The sequence below is a fragment of the Centroberyx affinis genome, unplaced genomic scaffold (genome assembly GCF_046629955.1).
Source record: "Centroberyx affinis isolate AG114_WGS23_722 - 3 ecotype Tasmania unplaced genomic scaffold, CSIRO-AGI_Caff_v1 ptg000969l_1, whole genome shotgun sequence".
NCBI classification, from domain to species: Eukaryota; Metazoa; Chordata; class Actinopteri; order Beryciformes; family Berycidae; genus Centroberyx; species Centroberyx affinis.
The window spans coordinates 434,765-455,597 of NW_027279540.1; the positions used below are offsets into that span (position 1 = coordinate 434,765).

Here is a 20,833-nt window from a genome sequence, read left to right on the forward strand (position 1 = left end):
CAGGTGAATTTTCCTAAACACACACACGCAAACACACATAGTCACATCTCCGTGGACTATTTAAAGAGATGGGTACATCAAGCGACATGAGTCACATTCGGCCACCATAAGAACAGGAATGTGCACAGACTGGGTTTTTAATTACATCAAATTACTCCTAGATTCGCATTCAGCCAGACTAAACGCCATATCTCCATTAAGCCGGGAGATGAGATGAATTCTCTCTCAACACAGCTGCCTTTTCCCAGCTAACAAGTCATTAAGCCATGTCATCTGAGAGTGTCGGGCAGATATGTAGTTCACCAGCTCTCCAGTGTTAAAGCCATACCTCCGCATGGTTCACTGTTATTTATCAAACCCATCTTGTCTGTGGCACTGCATGACTGATGGTCCCATGTTAATGTAGTGTTCCTATGATAAATATGGTGAGAGCTTTTTAATCGTTTTATGATCCAGCTCTGCTCTTTCTTCTTGCAGAGGCATCACGCCACTCTGGAGTCTCTGTCACACACAAGTGGCTGTAAATTGCTCCGTCTCACGCAGACCTCCTCTTCATCTCTCTTTTTCTTTGCATAAAGGACGCAGACTTTGTGAAGGAGACAACTTGTTTAGGAGGTTAAGTAAGCCATCAAGTGAAGTGTTTCAGTGTGATCACTTTAGTTTTGAACAGGTCCTTTTTTTTAGCTTCATCCTCTGATTATTGTATTGTTAATTAGAGCTGCAACAATTAATCGATTAGTTGTCAACTATTAAATTAATCGCCAACTATTTTGATAATCGATTAATCGGTTTGAGTAATTTTTTAAGAAAAATAAGTCAAAATTCTTTGATTCCTGCTTCTTAAATGTGAATATTTTCTGGTTTCTTTACTCCTCTATGACAGTAAACTGAATATCTTTGGGTTGTGGACAAAACTAGACATTTGAGGACGTCATCTTGGGCTTTGGGAAACACTGATCGACATTTTTCACAATTTTCTGACATTTTATAGACCAAACAACTAATCGATTAATCAAGAAAATAATCAACAGATTAATCGACAATGACAATAATCGTGAGTTGCAGCCCTATTGTTAATCCACTAAGAGAGTTGGCTGAATCTTGGCTGCATCCTCTCAGTGCTCTTTAAAAACCCATCTTAACCTTGAGATTTTTCTCTTTCCCCAGCCCTCTTGAAACAAAAGTCGCCCCAGCATGTTTTAGAAGTCTTAAGAATTAGCTTAGAAGAACTCTTCTTGGAGTCCCAGATGTCAGCCTGAGCTGAAAGAGAGAGGTGGTCGTACAATGTACCAGTCACAGAACTCGAGTGGATAGAATGAGCATGACAACATTATTGAATGCTAATTCGGCTGGTACAGTACAATTGAAAATGTTTCAAAATGTCCCCTGTACAATAAAATATTTCACAATGTTTTCATGGAAATGAGCATTGGTTGGGGCGTGAGTTGGGAATGTTACCATGACAAATGTATTATCACATCATTTACTTAAGTACTTTTCCTGTGACTGTCATCTGTGACTGTAATCCTTGCCTAAGATATGCACACTAGGTGATAGGGCAAAGATGGGATGTCACACACGTGAAGATGAGAGAACACACACTACCCGATCCTCTGAGACTTGTCTTGCAAGTATCACAACAACACAACCACTCACTTAAATGAGAAAAAGAACTCGTAGTAGAACGAGAAAAAGAAGAAATAGTAGTATTATCAATATTATGCTGGTCTCATAATGGCTTCCTCTAGATGAAGACCTCTAATGATGTTGCGTTTTCATGACGTTGGCCTATAGTCTATTTCCAGTTAAGTAGCCAGCTGCAAACAAATTAGTAGTCTGCTATTTGGCTGTCAGCCAGCTTGTGGTCCACACTACCAGAAGTAGAAAAAATAACGTAGACATTCAGCTTTTTACTCTTGTCAATTTGCGGTTGTTAAAAGTGGCTGTTTATTCTTTTTCTTCCCCCTTGAGCTCAACCAGGATTGCCAGGAGCATTCTAAGATTTCAGTTTTGGACTACTTACACACTACACAAGGCCACCCAGACTGGGCCCAATGAAATGAAACACATTTGAAAAAAATCTTGTTCCGCTCCGACTGGTCTGAAGTCATCAGGGGGGCCAAAGTCTTGATTCTTGAACCCTTTCACACTACAGGATTATCTGCGCCAACCATTGGTTCTGTGTGCTCTAGCGCATACTCGCCCCAATGGTCTGAATGGTCCACTTGGGCTTACAATCGGCGTAAAAATGTTTAGTGTGACCCATTCTATATATCCAATTTCTGTGCCAGCACTGAGCTGGATGTCCCACTGTGGAAATCCCCATTTGTTCCACAGTATTTAACTCCCAGCGTCTTTCCTCTAGCCCACACTGTACACAGCAGCTTGCTGTTTGGGATGTGGGGAGCACACCAGACTATTTTGTCTGAACTGCTAATGAATCACTAATGAAATCCCTCCACATGACGTCAATGACTGGCTCCATCATCTTCTGTCAAATGCTGTTCATCTGACAGTTTAGAGCATGATGTAAAGGAGCTGTTCAGGAGGGCAGATACAGTCTAACCTGAGGTTGGAAAGTGGACGTGATGACCGTGAAAGAGGAGAACTTTGGACATTGACAGTCACTCTCCTTGGAGGGCTCTTTCCTAGGTGAATGCCCAGTTTCTCTCATCCATGGGGGGTGTGATGGTGTGATAACTGACTCATCAGTCAACTCAGAAACCAGCCAACCAAGTGCTGATCTCTGTACCACCACCCTCATGTCTCACAACGTGTGTGTTTGCTTGGGGTGACAGACCTTTCCCTAGAAGGGCATTCACACCTTGCCTGTGTGTGTGTGTGTGTGTGTGTGTGTGTGTGTGTGTGTGTGTGGGCAGGTTGACATCTTCAACAGTACTTGAAGTTGCTGGTGCATCAGGGCATATCTGTCTTTTGAGAGGAGGGCACCCCAGGCACTGTCATCCCACTGGCCATTTACTGAGCAGCCGAGAGAAGGACAGCAAAAGATAGAGGCTCTGACTGAATTATGTTTTCAATTCCTCCCCGCTGGAGTGGAGAGTGTGACTATATTTCCCCTTTTTACTATTGATGGGTAGTCAGTAGTCAGTCAGCACCTCAATAGGTGTGCAGGGTTTGACAAAAATGATTGCACGACAGCCTGCTATTAGTAAGACATTGACATGAGCCAGTTGATTGTTCAGTCACTGGCCAATAAGAGGTTAGGCCTTACTAACTTATTACTACTAATTGGTCAGGAATCTGTGTGAAGCAAAAAGAAAATGACTTTCTCTCTCTCATTGTTGAAGCGACAGTTTCTTTGGGCTGGAAATTATGAATCAATCCATACAATCCTTTTGTAAGTTTTTGGAAATTTCTGGTTAAGGAGGTTCAAGCTGACTCGTTTTTTTGTTTTTTTTTGTTTTGTTTTTAAAGGCACAACATACACACACTGCCCATCACATGTTTCTGCTGGTTGGTAGTTGATTATGAGGGCTCATTCGCTTTGGATAAAAGCGTCTGCCAAATGTGAAATTGTAATTGTAATTGTAATTTATGAATATATTAAGCACAACAAGGGCCAATGTAAAGTTTATTTATTCACTGCTGCTGTAGATTCACTGGTGCAGCTTTTTTCATTAAGTTTTATCTGCAGGTGCGGTAGGTGGCACTTTCTCCCAGCATTGGTGGAGCGTACCATTGTTTGTCTTTTGAAAATAATGAACATCCCTTTGCCGTCTGTCACATCACCACAATATGAATGCAGCATTACTAGGATGGAAGGAGAGTGGCTGGTTTCTTTGGTTCTTTGTCTGTTTCTTTCTTTTTGTCTTTCTTCCTCTTCCTTTGTCTTTACGTCTTTCTTTCTTTGTCCGTCTTCCCTCCTAGGTTGAAGACTGATTGATAGACACACATAAGGGTGCAATTGGTATGATATGCAGAAGCAATTTTCTGTAAAAATGTATTACAACATTAAAGTGGGGCAGGCTAATGTGGCTGTCTAGTACTGTGTGTATGTGTGAGTGAGAGGGAGAGAGATAGGGGGAGGAGGGTGGGAGGAACCCACCAATTGAGTGGAGTGACTGATCTCCTTCATTTCCAGGAGCAAGGATGGGATCATTTATTGATCTGGACGTTTCATTAAGTGTCAGTGCGACGTGACACATCAGGTGACAAACGGCTGTCTTCCTTTCATCACCCAGAGACCCTGAGGCCCTGTGTCACCATGACTGCCTCTCTGGCTCTCTTTGTCTCCCATTGTCTTTCTCTTGTTGCCTCATTTGCTTTCTACCTCTTGCAAACACACACTTACACATGCACACAGTTGTGCCACATTAGGCCAAGACCTCGTAGGTTTTTCAACATGTTTACGATATCTGACCACAGTCTCCAACCCTCTGTTGTTTCACATTACATCCTGGGCCAGTGGGGATAAGAGATGGAAACAAATGAGAGGGTGCAACACTTTAAAAAGAGATTTAGCGATTTATTAATTAGTGGGCGTGAAACGATTAACGCTTAATATACATTCATTTACAGAGACAATTGAGTACAGGCTAGTTGGCTTAGCAACTAGCTACCAGCAAGCTTACTGTATTGATTCAACTAACGTTAGCCGCTAGCCTATCGTGGCAAAGTAACGGATTGTTGAATCATAAATTTGTGTGTTGTAAGGCAATAAACCTGAATAGTGAAAACTCACTTTACATGACGATGTTGCCAGTTTATGAAAATAATGGCATACTATTTAAGCAAGTGGTGTGATAATAACAAGTGGTTTAGCTACTGGGCACGAGTATATTCAAATCCCCAACCATGTTTTAAACGAAAGTCATCCCTTATCCATTTGTGTCCCGAACCAAGGGTGGTGTATGGAACTGGACAGTTTTTTGACATACACCCTTCCATCCATATAAATTTGGTTTCCTCACGCCGTTCTGTCCTTCTTAAATTTGTCTGTGATCAGTCCCCTTAACTTGAAAGCTGTCCGTGTCGTTCAGATAAAAGACTCCAGGTGAATTTCAGCTCTGAACTGCAGCTGCGCCCCATCTGAGATGAAGGTCGCGGCTGGGAAATTGTTGGCCATCTCATTCATGAATACTTCAGTTCATACAACTAATACGACTTTCACCCCCTCAACTGAATGAAATTCAGATGGGCTTGACCCCGGGGCCGACACATCAGTCGCACATGGTCTTCATTTTACCTCTACTTCTTTTCCTCTACATGCTCGTCATTTACATTACTGTGTGGTCATACTACTCCTGACTATTGTAGCTGGTTAACATTTAAAGGGGCATTTCTCTTTACTTGCGTGTGTCACAGCAGTTGGGAAATCCCTTGTTTTTTATGTTCTTATTTATGACAAGCCTTGAGATTTTTTATTTAGTTTTGAGTTATTGGGAGCCATTGAATTTAAGTTTGTCCTTCAGTCATGTTTGGGGATATGTAGCCTTTGTGCCGAGTTAATTACAGCTCAGTGGAATGATTTAGATGGGGGGGAAATAGCCCAGATCCTTGGGGATGGATACTGTTGGAAGATACAGTTTAAGAGTAAGCTATTTCATATGTTTTGAACAGCAAAAGCAGGGCAGAGTTAGACTTTTGGATACTGTGTTTATTATGATGACACGGTGATATAGTGTGGTTATACTGATACTGGAGTCAATCTGATCAGTGAGTAGATGTTTAATGATACATCATTGGAGAGAAACAACATGAACAAAATGAGAGAGGTTAGTCTCTCCCTGTACTGAGAGAGACCTGTGATCTATATAGTGGTTAGTTGCATCATGACAGTTAGTAAATCCTTCAAGTGACAAGATATGGCTCCCGTATGTCTCCACATGTCTGATAGCTGACGTAAAAATTGATGGCCCTGCCACATGGATGGCCTTGTAGCAGGACCATCAGACTTCAGTTCTTTTTCTGTGGTTGTGGGGAGGTATATTTTTTTTCCATTTTCTTTTGGTTTGGTGACCCATTACTGATGAATTAATACAGAGGAAATTCTGGGCTTGATTAGGCCAAGCTTAGTACTGGAATTTCATTGGAAGTCCACATTATGGTGCTCAAAGTCTTGTGGTCCACAGGCTGTCACACTTGGCATTGAAACTGGAAAACAATATGCTTTCTGTTCAGCATCATGTGGGGATTTGTGTGGTGCATAGTGTTCTTAATACACTGATTTTGCTTGTACCTACTGTTATGATGCCTTGATGCAAAGGTGGGCATAAATTGACTTTAAGATAATTTTGACAAAATTATGTACCCATTTTTTGGAGACTTGGTGAATTGCCAGAATGCCAATTCCTTAGAACCTCTACAACAGGTCAAACAAGGAAGCATCCCAGTTTCTCTCAGTGTAAAACCTGGCTATGGTGCTTTTTTTTTTTTCTTTGCTTTTTTTTTCTTCTTTTTTTCAAGATGGTGGCACAACCCCTGACTCCATGCCCCTCCCCCATCAGTAGTGGGTGACGGGAGCAGGGCAGATCAATACTTCATTAATGTTACACGATGGAGGCACCCACCCCAGTCGATTCCAATGAACCAGGATGTCTGGAGCGTGTTGAAAATAAGGCGTGGAGCTAGACACCATTTGGTGCTTGTCTTCATGCATGCATGAGTTATTAGTTAAGTATAAGTAAGTGATTATGGGTTACCTTATATAGGCCTATACTGTATATATTGTTTTTTTTTCATTTTCCCAGCGAGGATCAGGAGGAACACCTGTTACAGTGTAACCACAACTCAGACTTGTAGTCAGTATGTGTATCTACCTTTACACTTGAATCACATCTACTAGCATAATTTGCCGGTATTAATCTCTCATATTGTACAGTCAAGGTGGACCCATGTTTTTTTTTCTACATTTGAAAGTGTAATATTTTTCTATTTGGCATACTATTTTGACCCCTCCTTCATTTCTGCTCCTAGTCTCAGCTAAGGACTTTAACTCTGATGTGGTGACTGACCTGAATCTCAAATCAAATGGATTCTGCTGTGACTGTCCATTCCATACTCACTTACTATATCTGTCCCATATGGCCACTTAGTCACACATGTGCTTGTAAACACACACACACACACACACACACACACACACACACACACACACACACACACACACACATTTGCTCACCCTTGTATATTCTCATATTCTCTCACTTGTTTCCTTCTGGCCTCAAAATGCTTTAATATATTTCTCAGCATGAGTCTCTGTCCAATGTCCTGAATGTGAATCCGTAGAGGGGAATTAGAGAGCAAGCCTTCTCTGGAGGCAAGGAAAGTGTTGTTCATTGCCATGGAAACATACACACACACACTTCAACAAGTGCACACATACTCTACAGCAAGGAGGTAAGTAGGTTAGTAAGCAATGGGGGTCTGTCTAGGTCAGTGGAGGAGTTTATTTGTGTATGGAGCTGGACTGGTGTAATCTGGGCAGCCTGGCGGGTGTTCCAGGTGGTGCCAATGAAAAGTGTACATACATGGCCAGAAATTAGTTGAGACTTCACTCTACTGTGCAACAGGTTATGGGCAGAACTGGAGGAAGAATTCTAAAAGCAGATTTTTTTTTTGTGAGATGACAAAATGATCATGAAATGACGTGAAATGTTTCATTTGTCAACAAAGAGAGTTGGTTGCTATATTAGACTTAAATATATCTCTCAGAACCAATGACCAAGTTTCATTTAACCTGCCGAACACATCAACAGTAGCCTATAGGCCGATGTTATTCGGTCACGCCAGTCCATTACACAGTAAAATCTACACGGTGTGCTTTTAACATTTTCCTTGAAAGGAAAATCAAAAAGTGGACTATAATGGAACATTATAGAATTTGAACCTAATTACATTCTCTGAACTGCCACAATGGATTATATGCTTTACACTCTTGACGGTCAATGAGATCACTGCCATGGCTAACGTCCGTTCTCACTATTACAGTTTATTTAACTTAAGGTATTCAAGTGATGCTTATCCAGGGTAGGGCTCCACAGTTGATGGCATGTAATCATATATCACGATTTTAGTTTCCACAATCCATAATTTTAACAGTTATAGTAATTGTTCTGCAAATCATTGAGATTAATAATGATGATAGTAATCAGTATGTCTTGCAAAATTATCAGGATTGACCACTTTAGCCATACGTAATCATGCAGACAGAAAAAAGTCCAGGCTTTGTGAGTCCCTCTTCACAGCATAGTTCAAGTTCAGGGCCTAAAGCCCACAGTACACTAGTGCCGAGTTGTTGTCCCAGCCAAAAGCCCATTTTAAAATGTGGCAGCCACTGAGCAAATGGGGGACTGAGATCAGATTTACAGTGTGTAAATGGACAATGTGTTTCCCAATAGATAGGGGAGAGCAGGTCACAATGAGATGATTACATTTTAGGTAAGAGTGTGTGCGTTTCCGTGGGACATAGGGAAGTCCTGATGCATTATGGGACAGAATTCAATTTAGATAATATTTTTATATCGCTCTGGGCCTGTGCTGTAAAGGGAGAATGTGAGCACCATTCACCTACCATATAAAACTTAAAGGTTATTCAATCCAATATGCTTTTTTCCTCTAGCCTATAATGTAGGTAACGTACTGATTAAGAATTAAAGCAATAGCAGAGTGGATTGATCGCCTTGATTTGTTTAACTAGCCTTGGGGTATAGATGTGAATTACTACTGACTATAATGTGGTATAGAGTCCATGGACTTATCAAAACAGTTAATCTGGGCTAGATACACTTACCTGTATGTGTTTGTGTGTCTCAGTGGTATATACAAAGTAACAAATTGCCTACAACACATCATAACATCATAATATTGCAATGTGGTGTTTATAAGTGTCCTAGGATGGACCTGCTATATGCAAGGAAATGTATCTGTATGTGTCTATGTATCTATATTGGTGATCAAAACCATTTGTGTTTGTCACTTTGAAAGCACTATTGGTAAGATAAGTAGCAAGCTATGGTACCATAGACCACCAAGAATCTATGTATTTAATTTAACATGATCTTTACTGTAATTCTTTTTGGATATGTTCAAGGATTATTTATATATATAGTTGGTGAAGAGTTGGTGAAACATATAGTTGAAATGTTAACTTAACTGTCTGCCTCTAGCTGACTAACCGACTCATTTTAAGTCACTTTATAGTTTATATTCACTGGATATGAACGTTTACCCCCCTTAGTGTTTTCTCCAACAGTGAATGTGGCTTGCAGTGTGTGAGTCGTTGTGCACTGACTCGTTACCAGCAAGTATTAAATAAACAAATCAGTGCAGGGATACTGACTGCACTATTCAACCCAAGGACATTACCAGTTTATGCTGTTGAATTGTCCATCAGTGTCACTTGACTGATTTGTTTATCTAATACTTGCTGGTGTGGCAGTTTGGATATTTCTCTCCTAAGGCTTTTTGCTCTCAGAAGCTGCGTTTTATGTGTATGTGTATGTGTATGCCTGTGTGTGTGTGTGCGCACAGGCACACACTTCATGTTCTTCTGACATGTATATGTGGGATGGCAGCTCCAAATATTTATGCCATTGTCCATGTGTTAGACGCTTTTAATTATTACAAAGTGCTCTGCTTCTGTCCCCTCTCTCGCTTTCCCTCCCTCCCTTCTTCCCTCCCCCATCGACATATTTCCCGTCTGTGGTTGGCTGTTCATGCTCCAACAATTTTCATGCATTATTTAAGAGCTGAGGATGACGAGTCATTTGCTGCCACTCTGTCTCACCTTTTCCTCCCTCAGGAGCAAGCTTCATAGCTGCATTGGTGAGAGCTGACCCTAGCGAGACCTCTCTCTCTGTGGGTTGTGTGTGTGTGTGTGTGTGTGTGTGTGTGTGTGTGTGTGTATATATAAAATAGATTGTGGAAATACTATTTAGCCAGGAAGGGTTAAATGGAAACCAGGGGTCAGGAGAAAATAACCACTATGCTTCTTTTTCATTATTTTCTTTTCAGAATGCTCATCTCTTTGGCTCTTCCCTTTCCCTGGCTGCGTTTGATTAAAGGAACAATATTTTGAAAATCATTTTCTCAACACTCGGAGCAGGAAGGCAAGGTTTTCTGTGTTGTAATTGAAAAGCAGGCTTAGCTATGACTAATCATAGTACAAAGAGAAGTGACATTTCTAAATGAAATCTAAATTCTGAAGGGCAAATACAAACTGGTGATCAAAATCGAGCAATCTCACCTCATGAGAAGAGCGCATGCACACAGACACAGGTGTCTGTAGGTAGTTGCAAGTCGCACCCCACCTTGAAACTCATCACTCTGCCAGTGGCCTCGTGCACCCACTTGAGAGAAAGGCTGTGTGACTGTGTACATGGCAGCCAGTGTGAAGGCAGGCTGCTGGTCACTGCGGCATGCCCTGGCATGGGGAAGGATGCCCCTCGCAGCCTCTCTGCACCTCCGGCCATCTTGAAACAGGTGTTGACGTGAAAGCCAGGCTCTGTGTTATCTAGTGCCAGGTCTGGTGCTAGAACACACTGTAAGTAGTGATAGGCTTTGTTTGTGGCAGTTAAGCTAGGCCCCCACCCCTTGTGCCCTCTTCCTCTCTCTGTCCCAGGACCTGGTGTGGATAATACAGCCAGCCAGACCTCCTGGCCTCCAGCAAGACTACCGGGGAAACTGCCCAATCTCCTCCCTAGCTCTTCCAAGTGTCTAGAATACCCATCTCTGTGTAGATGCTTGTGATGCAGAAGACCATTTTTTCTTGCCTGTGATGTGTTGTCATTATTTTGTGTGCACACAGAATGCTGCTGGCTCCGTTTATGGATGATGTCCATTAGCTTCCCTAACATGTGAAATCATCACCATTTCCTCCCTGTGCAAAGCTTGGATGCTTGGTGTAACATAAAATGAGAAAGTGCATTGAAGATTTCAAGGCAGTGTTTTCAGCATGTGCAAATATGAATGTAAATAGCCAAGCCAAGATAGATTCCACTTCTCAAGTGGAGCAGGTATTATGGGAGAGATTAATTCTCTCTGACAGGTGACAGACATGAGGCGAGCGGAGAAACAAAGGATGTCTAGGGATATTACAATGCTGGATGCTCTGGTACCGGGGCAAGTAGTTGACAGGAGACGTACAGATTAAACTAGATTTATACATTGATTTTGTAAGCTGCTTTCGGTAAGATGTAATTTATTAAACCTTTATAATGTCATTGAAAGTGTGTGTGTGATAGATACACACACCCACTCGTATTTTGTTTGTTTAACCCCTTCCCCTAACAGAACTGTACCTGGCTTGCACATGCTTGGCATAGCCTCTGTATGCACAGGCAGGCGCATACACACACATAAATTGCTGTTTGTGACACTAATTGCACAGCATTAGCTGGCGCCGAGCGCAGTCCAATCCCCTCTGGGTTGTCTGGTGTGCTGTTGCGGCTGAGAGGAAACGTGTGGCTGGTCGCTAAGAGGGTCACTAAAGAGGAGCCCATCAGCAAGCACTGGTTGACTAATCATCCCCTTTTTGTTGTCTACCTTGTTGCTCTCCTTCTGGGAGTCAAAGTTCGACTTTCAGTTAGTGCGGTTGCTTTGCTTCATTCCCCACTCCACACTGCGAGCGAGTACTTCATAACACAAGGATTCATTTTCGAACTCCCTCTGAGGCACAGTGTGCATCATCACATCTTTAGAGTAGAAAGATGAGATGAGTAGGGGCAAAAAGGATGGGGCAGGGAAAGGATTTCACAGACAGCATGCAGGAATGTTATGACTTGTCAGGGATTGCCTATTCATGCCTTGGTGGCTAATGTCGTGTGGATGAAGATGAATCGATGGAGAGCTTTTCTAATATTGAGGCAAAAGCTCTGCTCAGAGTGTATAGGGGGTATATATGATCTACAGTAAATAACATGCGGCCCTAATAATTCAGTCCTGTAAGAACCAGGCTGGCATATGATATTGATTCTGAATAAGATTTCACAGATTTAGATCATTCCAATACCTCAACATTAATATATTGGCCAGGATGTTATGGATTTTATTGAGTCCACTGTGATCCTATGGGCCCATCTGAAACTGAGCACATCTTAGGAAACTACATTTTGATATGGCCTAAAGCAGTATATACACACACACACACACACACAAATGTGGTAGCTTTTAGTCCGCTTTTTTATTGATTTGGTAAGAGGAGAGAATTTTAAGACAAATTACTTGATTTTGAATATTTTTATCCTACTGTTGCACAGAATTATCATGCAGCGTCACATGCCGACTGATGTGACCCAACGGATGATCTTGAGCTTTGAAGGCCTTTTGAAGCCAAGACCAAAGGGTTTCTTTGGGGTTAGGGTGAGCTCACTGACAGGTCATGGTAATTCCACTCATTGTCAGGTTCAAACGCTTGTGTCCCCAGGAAGCTGACATGCGATGCTCTCTATATGTTTCTCTTTCTCACTCTCTCTGTCTGTCTGTCTGTCTATCTCTCTGACTTTGTTGCTCTGGCTCACACCTTGGTGTCTGCAGCTTGGGAAAAGTGAATGGAAGCGATCCCATTGAAGTTTCACTATGTTACGCGTTCTTGCTATCTTGCTGCGACTCTTTTACTGCACTTTCTCAAACAGCAGGCTTTGCTCCTCCCATCCGCCTTAAATCCCCAACCGCCATCTGTTGTCAGTGTTTTGTGCATCTGCCATGCTGCAGCATTACTACTACCTCGTCTCTGTCTGCCTCTCTCCCTCCCTCTCAATCACTCTGTCACCCACTGCCAATGCTCTTTGATGAAGGCCAATTGGCCAGAGTGAAATGCAATCAACATCTAACCCCGTAGGAGCAAGCCAGGCTGTGGTACTGTACGAGGAAGGAGGGGTGGCAATATCCGCTATTCAGAACCTTCTAAGAGAGGGAATGGTGAAATTAAAGCTTTGAGTATTTTCTCTTTCACCCCCCCCTCCCCCTTGCAGAACGCCTTGCCTCCCTCTACCTAGCAATTACACACGCGCACACTGCCTTTCCCCTACGCACATAGAACCTTACAGCCCTTTACCCTAGAAACATGTTTTGTAACTCAGATACGCACAATCATGAACTCGGAGAGGATAATGGACAATCACAATGAAGTGGATGTCTGATTTTATCCCTGTGGTTAAAGGGGTGTGTGTATGTGTGTGAGTGAGAGGAACAAGGTTATTAGGCAACTCAATTGCTAGTTGTTAAATTTCCTTTGTCAAGTGTGTCCAGTTAATTTGATGTTAATGAAGCACTGTGTGGGGACAGAACTGTCTATTTTGAAAGGTGTAAGATGGATTTGGATATTGTCAGTTTTGTTATAATGCTGGAGATCTATTATTAGTAACAAGTAAAGTGTCTGGAAATGGAAATCAACTGCTGGAACAGCTGATAATTATTGTAATTTATTTGAGTTATTCTGCTTCTTGTGCTTGTCTGAATTAATCAGGTTCTCTCTCTCTCTCCCCCCTCTCTCACTCTCCCTCTCTACCTGGTAATAGATCATTTAAAGCGCAAGATTCGTCGGCGGCCATCTTGGGGGCGGGGCATTATCCGTAAGAAGAAGAGCTACAAGAAAGGAACGGAGGAGGAGGAAGAAGAGCCGGAGGTGGAACCCACGGGGCCCAGTGACTCATGTCTGACGCAGGATGAGGAGTCATCTTGTGATACCACGGGCCCCCAGCCCAATGGCCACCATCCCCACGTCCCCTCCACGGAGGAGGAGAGCTCCAATGAGCCCCCTGTTGTGGCCCCCTCCGATCTTGCAGAGACCAAGGAAACCCCAGAAGAAGAGGAGCCAACACCTAAGGAAGAGGAGCCCACAGCCAAGGAGGTGGAGTCCGAGAACCCAGAGAAACATGCTGAGTTGCAATCCAGAGATGACAATTCTCATCCCAAGGTAGAAGAGGACAGCCAGGCCAAGCAGGTTGACTTCCAGCCTGTGATTGAAACACCTGAGTCTTTGGATGCTGAGGCCCAGCCTAAGCACACAGAGGATCTGCTAGCGTCACAGGTGGAGTGTGTGAATGGGGATGAGTCTATGGACAGCCTGGACTCCCAGAGCCCCCAGAAGAGCTGTGAGGTTGGGGAAAGGACTCCACAGAGTACGGCTGAAGGCTCAGCCAAGCCACAGCAGGAAGAGCACAAGGACACAGACGAGAGCATAGCAACTCAGGAGCGCCCTCCCCAGGATGGGAGGACAATAACAGAAATTGTTGAGGAAGATCAAGGTAAAGAAGGTATAAAGTTAGACTTACAGATGTGTATGATCCACCTCCATGAGCATAAACGGTTCATTAGCACGTGTAGGGTTTTCCTCTTCTGTGTTTAATTGTGCAGAATGCTTAAGTAACAAATGAAATATTGATGAACAACTGCTGACAACTGCTCCTTTCTATGCATTGTCTGCAAGAAGATTGAGGTGCATGTAACCTGTATGGCCTAGGGATACCCACAACCCACTGTGTGCAGCCGCATGTAGACCCATTTAGATGTGCAAAATACACAGGCATAAATTGAATTTAGACCATACTATCCTTCAGCATAGATCTGGCATCCATACCACATTACTTTACCATGATGTCTGAAATGGACAGGAGCAAAACATATAAGACAACAGCACTGAAAAATATCCAGAATCAGGAAATCACTTTTGTGAATATCTTAACGTCAGAACAGAATACCAAAGGAAGCAGTTCTTTTCTTGTATATGTACCAGTCTAAGCTCTTTTTGATGTTTTAACGTTTCTCGAACATGCAAATATGAACTTTGAATGATCTGAATTCAACTGAATTGTTTGTATCAGTGATGGGGCTCAAAATTTTATATATGAAACATAACATATTACATTACATTATATATGTTGCATCCAATTATAGTTCCTTTATTTCTTAGTAACACATGTATGGTTTAATTCAATTAGTTTTTAGGCAGTTGCTGGCTTCTAATTTGTGTTGACATTACCTTCAATCGTATTGGAGATATTTGGACAAGCTTTCTATTGCTAGATTAACTTTTTCAATAGTTGACACTTCAGAGTTTGAGCTGCATCTGACGGGAGTTTGTAAGGGAGAAGAGAAAGGAGAAAGTGGGTGGGCTGAGCTACTCTTGGACCCTGTATGTGTGTTTTGATCTCACTTGGTCATCATTCATGCCGCAGAAATGTGATGAAAGTAGGATTTAACAAAATCAGTCACAGTTCCTCCGATGCGGATGATATCTCAAAATGATTTGTTGAAAATTGGACTCATGAAAAAAAAACAATAATCCCTAACACTTACACGTTCCGTCAGTTCTCTGCCCACCCCTTAATAACGATGATGAATGACTTTGTTGATTGTCATCCAGCACTCTTGATTTACACTTGGTTTGGCTTTTAAAATTGAGAGGAGGACATGAATAATGCAACACAAGTCATACGGAATATAAAATACTATCCCCTGGCTTAGCAGACGGTATATTTCAATAGAGAAACTCCAGGGGCTTGGAAGTTATGTGTACCTTTGTAGAATCCCCAAACCCTCTGAGATGTATCCTAAAAAAATAGTTTTCTCTCCCATTTTTTCTATAAAAGATTCACAAGGTTGGCTGGCTTTTCCCCCCATCTCTGACTCTGCCATATTTTTTCTTTGCCGTGAACCATTTTGCCCTTGATTTAGTGCGGTGTAGTGCTCGAGTCTAGGACAAGCCAATGAGTTTGTGTGTTTGATTAAGGGCCTGTGGTCAGGCTGGAGATTAGCAGAGGCCAGCTGGAAGGCTGGGAAAACGGTGTTACAAGAATATGGAGTAGCTATCAGAGGATGGCACAACCAGACGCAACAGAACGCAAACAAGTTAAGGCTGCAGAAACAACAGGCAACGAGGCTGCTCCGCCCCCACTCTCATTATAAGCTGAGCCAGGCCTTTTGTTCCCATCCAAGATTTTTCTTGAACACTGTAATAAAATGACGGGAAAGAGGCCAGTAATGAAATATTGTGCACTCAGTAGCTACAAGTAGCTTCAAATAGACTCTTTCCTCTCATACTAATGCATTCATCTCAGAGTCATGGCAGATGAAGCTTATTTTCTTTGAAATTTTCCGGTTTGCACATTTCACAGTGGTTGAGGGAAGAGTAGAATGAGGCCTCAAAGTTAGTGACCCCATTAGACTTAACATTATGTGATTTCTTGATTGTTGTCACACTGATTTTACTCTGTATTTCTTTCTTTCCTTTATTGTTTACCTTCCTTACGTACTTCCATCCAATCATCCATCCTTCTATTCATAGGCGAGTCCAAATTGAGGAAATGCAAGAGGAGCCAATCAGAACAGTTGATGGGATCTGCTGACAGGACAGAAGAGGAGCCACAACAAATCCCTCCCCCTCCTCCATTAGTGGTTGACCACCAGCGACTTTTGGTAAAGTATTGTGATCCGTATACCATATATTTTGGCCACCCTTTAAATTACAATACAGTCATTTACAAAAATGTTATTGTAATGTAAGGTTAAGGTTTTAAATATCTAAAATGCTATCATGGATCGAGTGAGATCGAGAGAGATCAATCAATGAAACTCCTGTCAGAGAAAATTGTCATCGTAGAACTTGGTTTCAGAATACCCCAAAATACCCTCCCCACCCTCTGCCCCCCCAAAAAATATATGAATAAAAAAAATAAACTAATAACTATACTGGAGTCACATTTTGAGACTGGGCAGTGTTTTTTTCCTTATTAGGAATAGATAATTCTTCAAAAAAAAAAAAACCAGCCCCCCACATCCAGTAATCTCACCAGTTAATTGGTCAACATTGAGTGAATTATAGGCTCATTGGTAGCAACAGAAGCAGCTGTGGCGAATTGTCACATTGTGTTGCTGACTAATTAGACTGTGATTATGGAAAAGAGGAGCTATAATCTAAAAATGTTACCAATATGTTTTTGTTTTGTCTCATTTAAGTTCATATGATGTTTGTTTAAATGTTTGCAGTGTGGGTAAAGGGGTGTTTGAGGGCTTTTTTTGTTTTTTTTGCAAAAGAAACAGCTGTTAGTGTTCACTGCAATAGAGCTGTCACTTCTTTCTTCCTATAGACTGTTTCCCCACATTTTATTGTATAGACATGAATATGCAAGAGCAGCAGAATAACCCAGCCTGTTTTATGTCCCTCAGTTGAATGGTGTTAGAAATGGCACTAATAGTCTATAGTGGCCAATGTCCATACCCAGCTTAGGCCTGCTCCCTTTGAAGGCTAACCATTCACGTTATCTACAGTGAGCCAGCGGAGGTAGCTAGAGCCTTTCTCCCAGTCATTTTCTTGCTGGCATACTAACTGGCAATGTCCCCTCCTTAATCCCTGTCACAAGCGCTGTACGGCGCTCATCTCAAAAGCCTTCCTGCACTCAGCATTAATCCATTCCTTTCTCCTCCAACCGCTCCATAGCATCCAAACCTAGAAAAGGCTATATATATATGGAGGTGGGCAATTTGGCGTCTGGACTATGAGAAATTTGACCATTACTTGAATGGCAACTAGCAGGCAAAAGATGCGGTGGAAGTTTTTATGAGGCATGGGGTTTAAGGTATGGAGGATGGGCGACTCAATCATGGAAGACCAGCCGTAAGCTTCCCCCGGATCCATAGGTCTTCTGGAGCTGATGGTGTCACACTGCCCTTCTCAGATGGATAACTCTAACTTTCCAGGCTTATCCCTCCCCTCTATTCACCCGTGGTTATGCCAATGCCTCTCCACCCTTTACATCTCTCAACCATCGACACTCTGTATCCCTACCAGCTGAGCAGGGAGCGAGCCAATTACACTGGTAGAGCATTTCCACATCTCTCAATCAACAGGTGTTGTTCCCGCAACATTTTAAGCGCACAAGGCTATGACTCAAACATGAGCTTCTCTCCGCCCCACTAGATCCGCCAACTTGTCCCAGGATTGATTGACGTGTTCAAGGAAAAGAGAATATGTGAAGCAGCTCTGCAGCACTTTGCACAGTCACGCTAGGGTCCCACCTAATACCCCAAGTGTAAATTGGAGCCTTGGCTCAATGGGCTCCCTTGACAGCGCCTCTCCACTAATCGGGAGGGGGCTTGGTTTGAGGGCGCTCTGTGTAGTGTAATTGGTGTAAAAGAAGTGCTCTTCTGACATGGGCTTACTTCTTTCCTCCATGCTCCGAAGTGACATTCAGCTATCAAGCCATTATCTGGTGGCTTTTACCCCCGTCCCATGGGGATGATGGGGATGGCGGAGTACGCGTCTTGTCTTCCCGAACCTGTCTGCATCTCTCAAATTGATTGACAGGCCTTGTTGTTGGCATGATCTCAGCGCTCCAACTGGCCGCCCCTCTGAACAGCCACACACAGCACTAATCTGAAGGTTTATTTGTTAGCAGGGGGAAGACGGGAGATATCTTAAAGAAACAGATCGTGAAAAGAGGGGACTGTGAATAATTGCTTTTTCATCCCTGGCTTACGGAACAAATTGAATTTCCGGTGAGCAGGATGAGAGTCGCCGTTTAAGCAGATATTTGCTGGCTGGGCTGGGACTGGCATGCTGCCTGATGCGTATCACAGCCTGGAGTGAGTGGTGCACTGTTCTCTTCCTTCAGTCATATTCATTGATTGTAGAGGGCTCATTATTTCTGACTTTTAACTTGATGGAAGGGGCTCTGATATCCCTTTGGAATTAAATACCGTCAGAATGCATTGCGTTCGTTCACAGACCCTACAGTCAAAGCCTGTAAAACAGAGACTGTTATTTCAGTATTCACATCCCATCTTTCAGAACCACAGCACACGTATTTACCCTGATTCACTTAGTAAAATCAAGTTCTGTTATTGCTGTGCTTACGAAAATGACGCCTGATGCTGTCTGGAACAAAATGAGTTCCTCAGTATGAATAAATAGGTTTTTTAGGCTTGTTTCTTTCACTACTCCCAAATGTCTCTGATTCTCAGCTGCTTTCTTTCATCAATAATCAAACACTTGTCCACAGATGGACAGGAAGAAGCGGTGCTGAAGATTGCAAACGGGAATTCAGTAACAAGGAATCCAATCTGCTCCAGCAATTTTTTTCCCCCCATCTTACTAAGAGCACACAGATTACCGTCTGCTATGCAGTTTTCTTTGCGCAGCTGCAAACAGCCAGTGTTTCTAGTTGCTGGCACAGTAAAGAGTCCTTTTGCTTGATGCTCAGCTATTACAGCATGTCAGGATTTCCTATTTTAGAGACGCCTGTCAACAGAAATGGCCCCATTTCAGTTTGTCATCTTCCCTCATTTTTAGCACTAATAACAGCGGGGGCCCCTCCGGCAAAGTAGCCATTCCACACGTCTATTCAGAAAGAGAACGGCTTAATGGCAGTGCTGGACCGGCGTTTGATTGTCAATAAAAACAGATAACCTTTGAAGTGCTTCTTTTATTTTCATTCATTCCCTCTGATGGCCCTGACAGTGTAGCTATTTGCATGTAATTGCAGGCATATAGCTGCGCCTCTTGGCCATGCATGCAAGGGCCAGTAACGTCAACAGATCTCACAACATAAGCATACCAGCCTTCATTCATACAACTTCTCATTCCTCCTCAAACCCGCTCCCCATGAGTGACTTCCACATCCTGTGCATGTCAAAAGCTTTTTCCCTTCGATATATATATATCAATTTGTCAGTGAAATAATGTGACTGTTTAAGTTGTCAGGTTAACCTCCCCAGCTGCTGTATTCTGAAGGGAGTGTGGGCGAAATTTCCGTTCTCTCTTTGAACAAAAGTTCAGAAAGAAGAATTAATGTAACTCAATTACTTTTGCTTTTTACTTTTTCTTTGCTGCTAACGTCAGAGATGCACAGTAAGCCAAATCTCCTGGAGCAAATAATTGATCACAGCCAACTCATTCTGTTGTTAAGGTATTGAGGACTCAAAACAAGCCGTTCTCATTTACTCTTTCTTGACACACAATAAGCACAATACCATTGCAGGAACTCACGTTGCTGCTTAGTGTTAAAAGAGTGACGTGCATAGCAAGCATTAGCCTCTTGCTCACGGTTGTGCTCAGGGCGGCTATAATGAAGAATGAATGAGGGAGCCTTCAATGTGGTTTACTATGCCCTTTTGCAGTGCTCACACCTCATACATCTAACTCCCTTCTACCTCCTAGGGTTTTATGAGCTGACGGTGGTTTGGGGTTGTGTGGAATTCAGTAGTTAGGATTAGTTATACATGAAAAGAATATTTAAAACACATGGATTTGCTTTGGTTAAACTTGGCAAGTAGTAGCTGCCAGTATTGGTCTACGACTGCAAGCAAAAACATTGTATTGCATTTGGGCTGACAGAAACATGCAAGAGCAATTGGAGGAAGCATGTTGCAATGAGGTTGCCATTCAATTTATGTGGTGACTGGCCAAGTTAGGGATCAAGGTCAAGGGAAAACTAAAAAACAAGTCAGCTGTGTATGACAGTGTAAGACGACTAAGAAAAAGAGACACTTTTCTCTTTTTTAAGTTATCATATGATAAAATCCTGCCAGTTGATGCCTGGCATTTGCTGTCAATAACCAAGGAACCCATTAAACGTTCTGGATAACAGATATGAATGGAAGCTTTCGCTACTGACTCAAAGCCCAATGCCCTACATGTTACCTAGCTGGTGGAAATCCCTTGATACGCAGCGGCCTTGCCATTGACAAGCAGCTACCAGGTAGATCCAACCTGAGAGAGAGAGAGACCTAATTTAGATTTTCGAGGAGCAGTTCATGCCCAGATGCAGTTTTTTTCAGCCTTAATATGCATTCTCAAAATATTCACCCCCCCCCCCCCAAACACACACACACACACTACCCACCCTCACATCACATCATCATTTACCAACCACAT

General features: G+C 42.6%; 1 protein-coding gene across 1 annotated transcript in view; it reads left to right on the top strand.

Moving 5' to 3' along the window:
* The window catches only part of atad2b (ATPase family AAA domain containing 2B), an 84,378-nt gene that overhangs the window by 47,931 nt on the left and 15,614 nt on the right, over positions 1-20,833 (top strand). The window contains exons 25-26 of the mRNA XM_071522243.1: positions 13,479-14,207; positions 16,247-16,377. Coding sequence (XP_071378344.1) covers positions 13,479-14,207; positions 16,247-16,377 — 860 coding nt within the window. The remainder of the gene's footprint in view (positions 1-13,478; positions 14,208-16,246; positions 16,378-20,833) is intronic.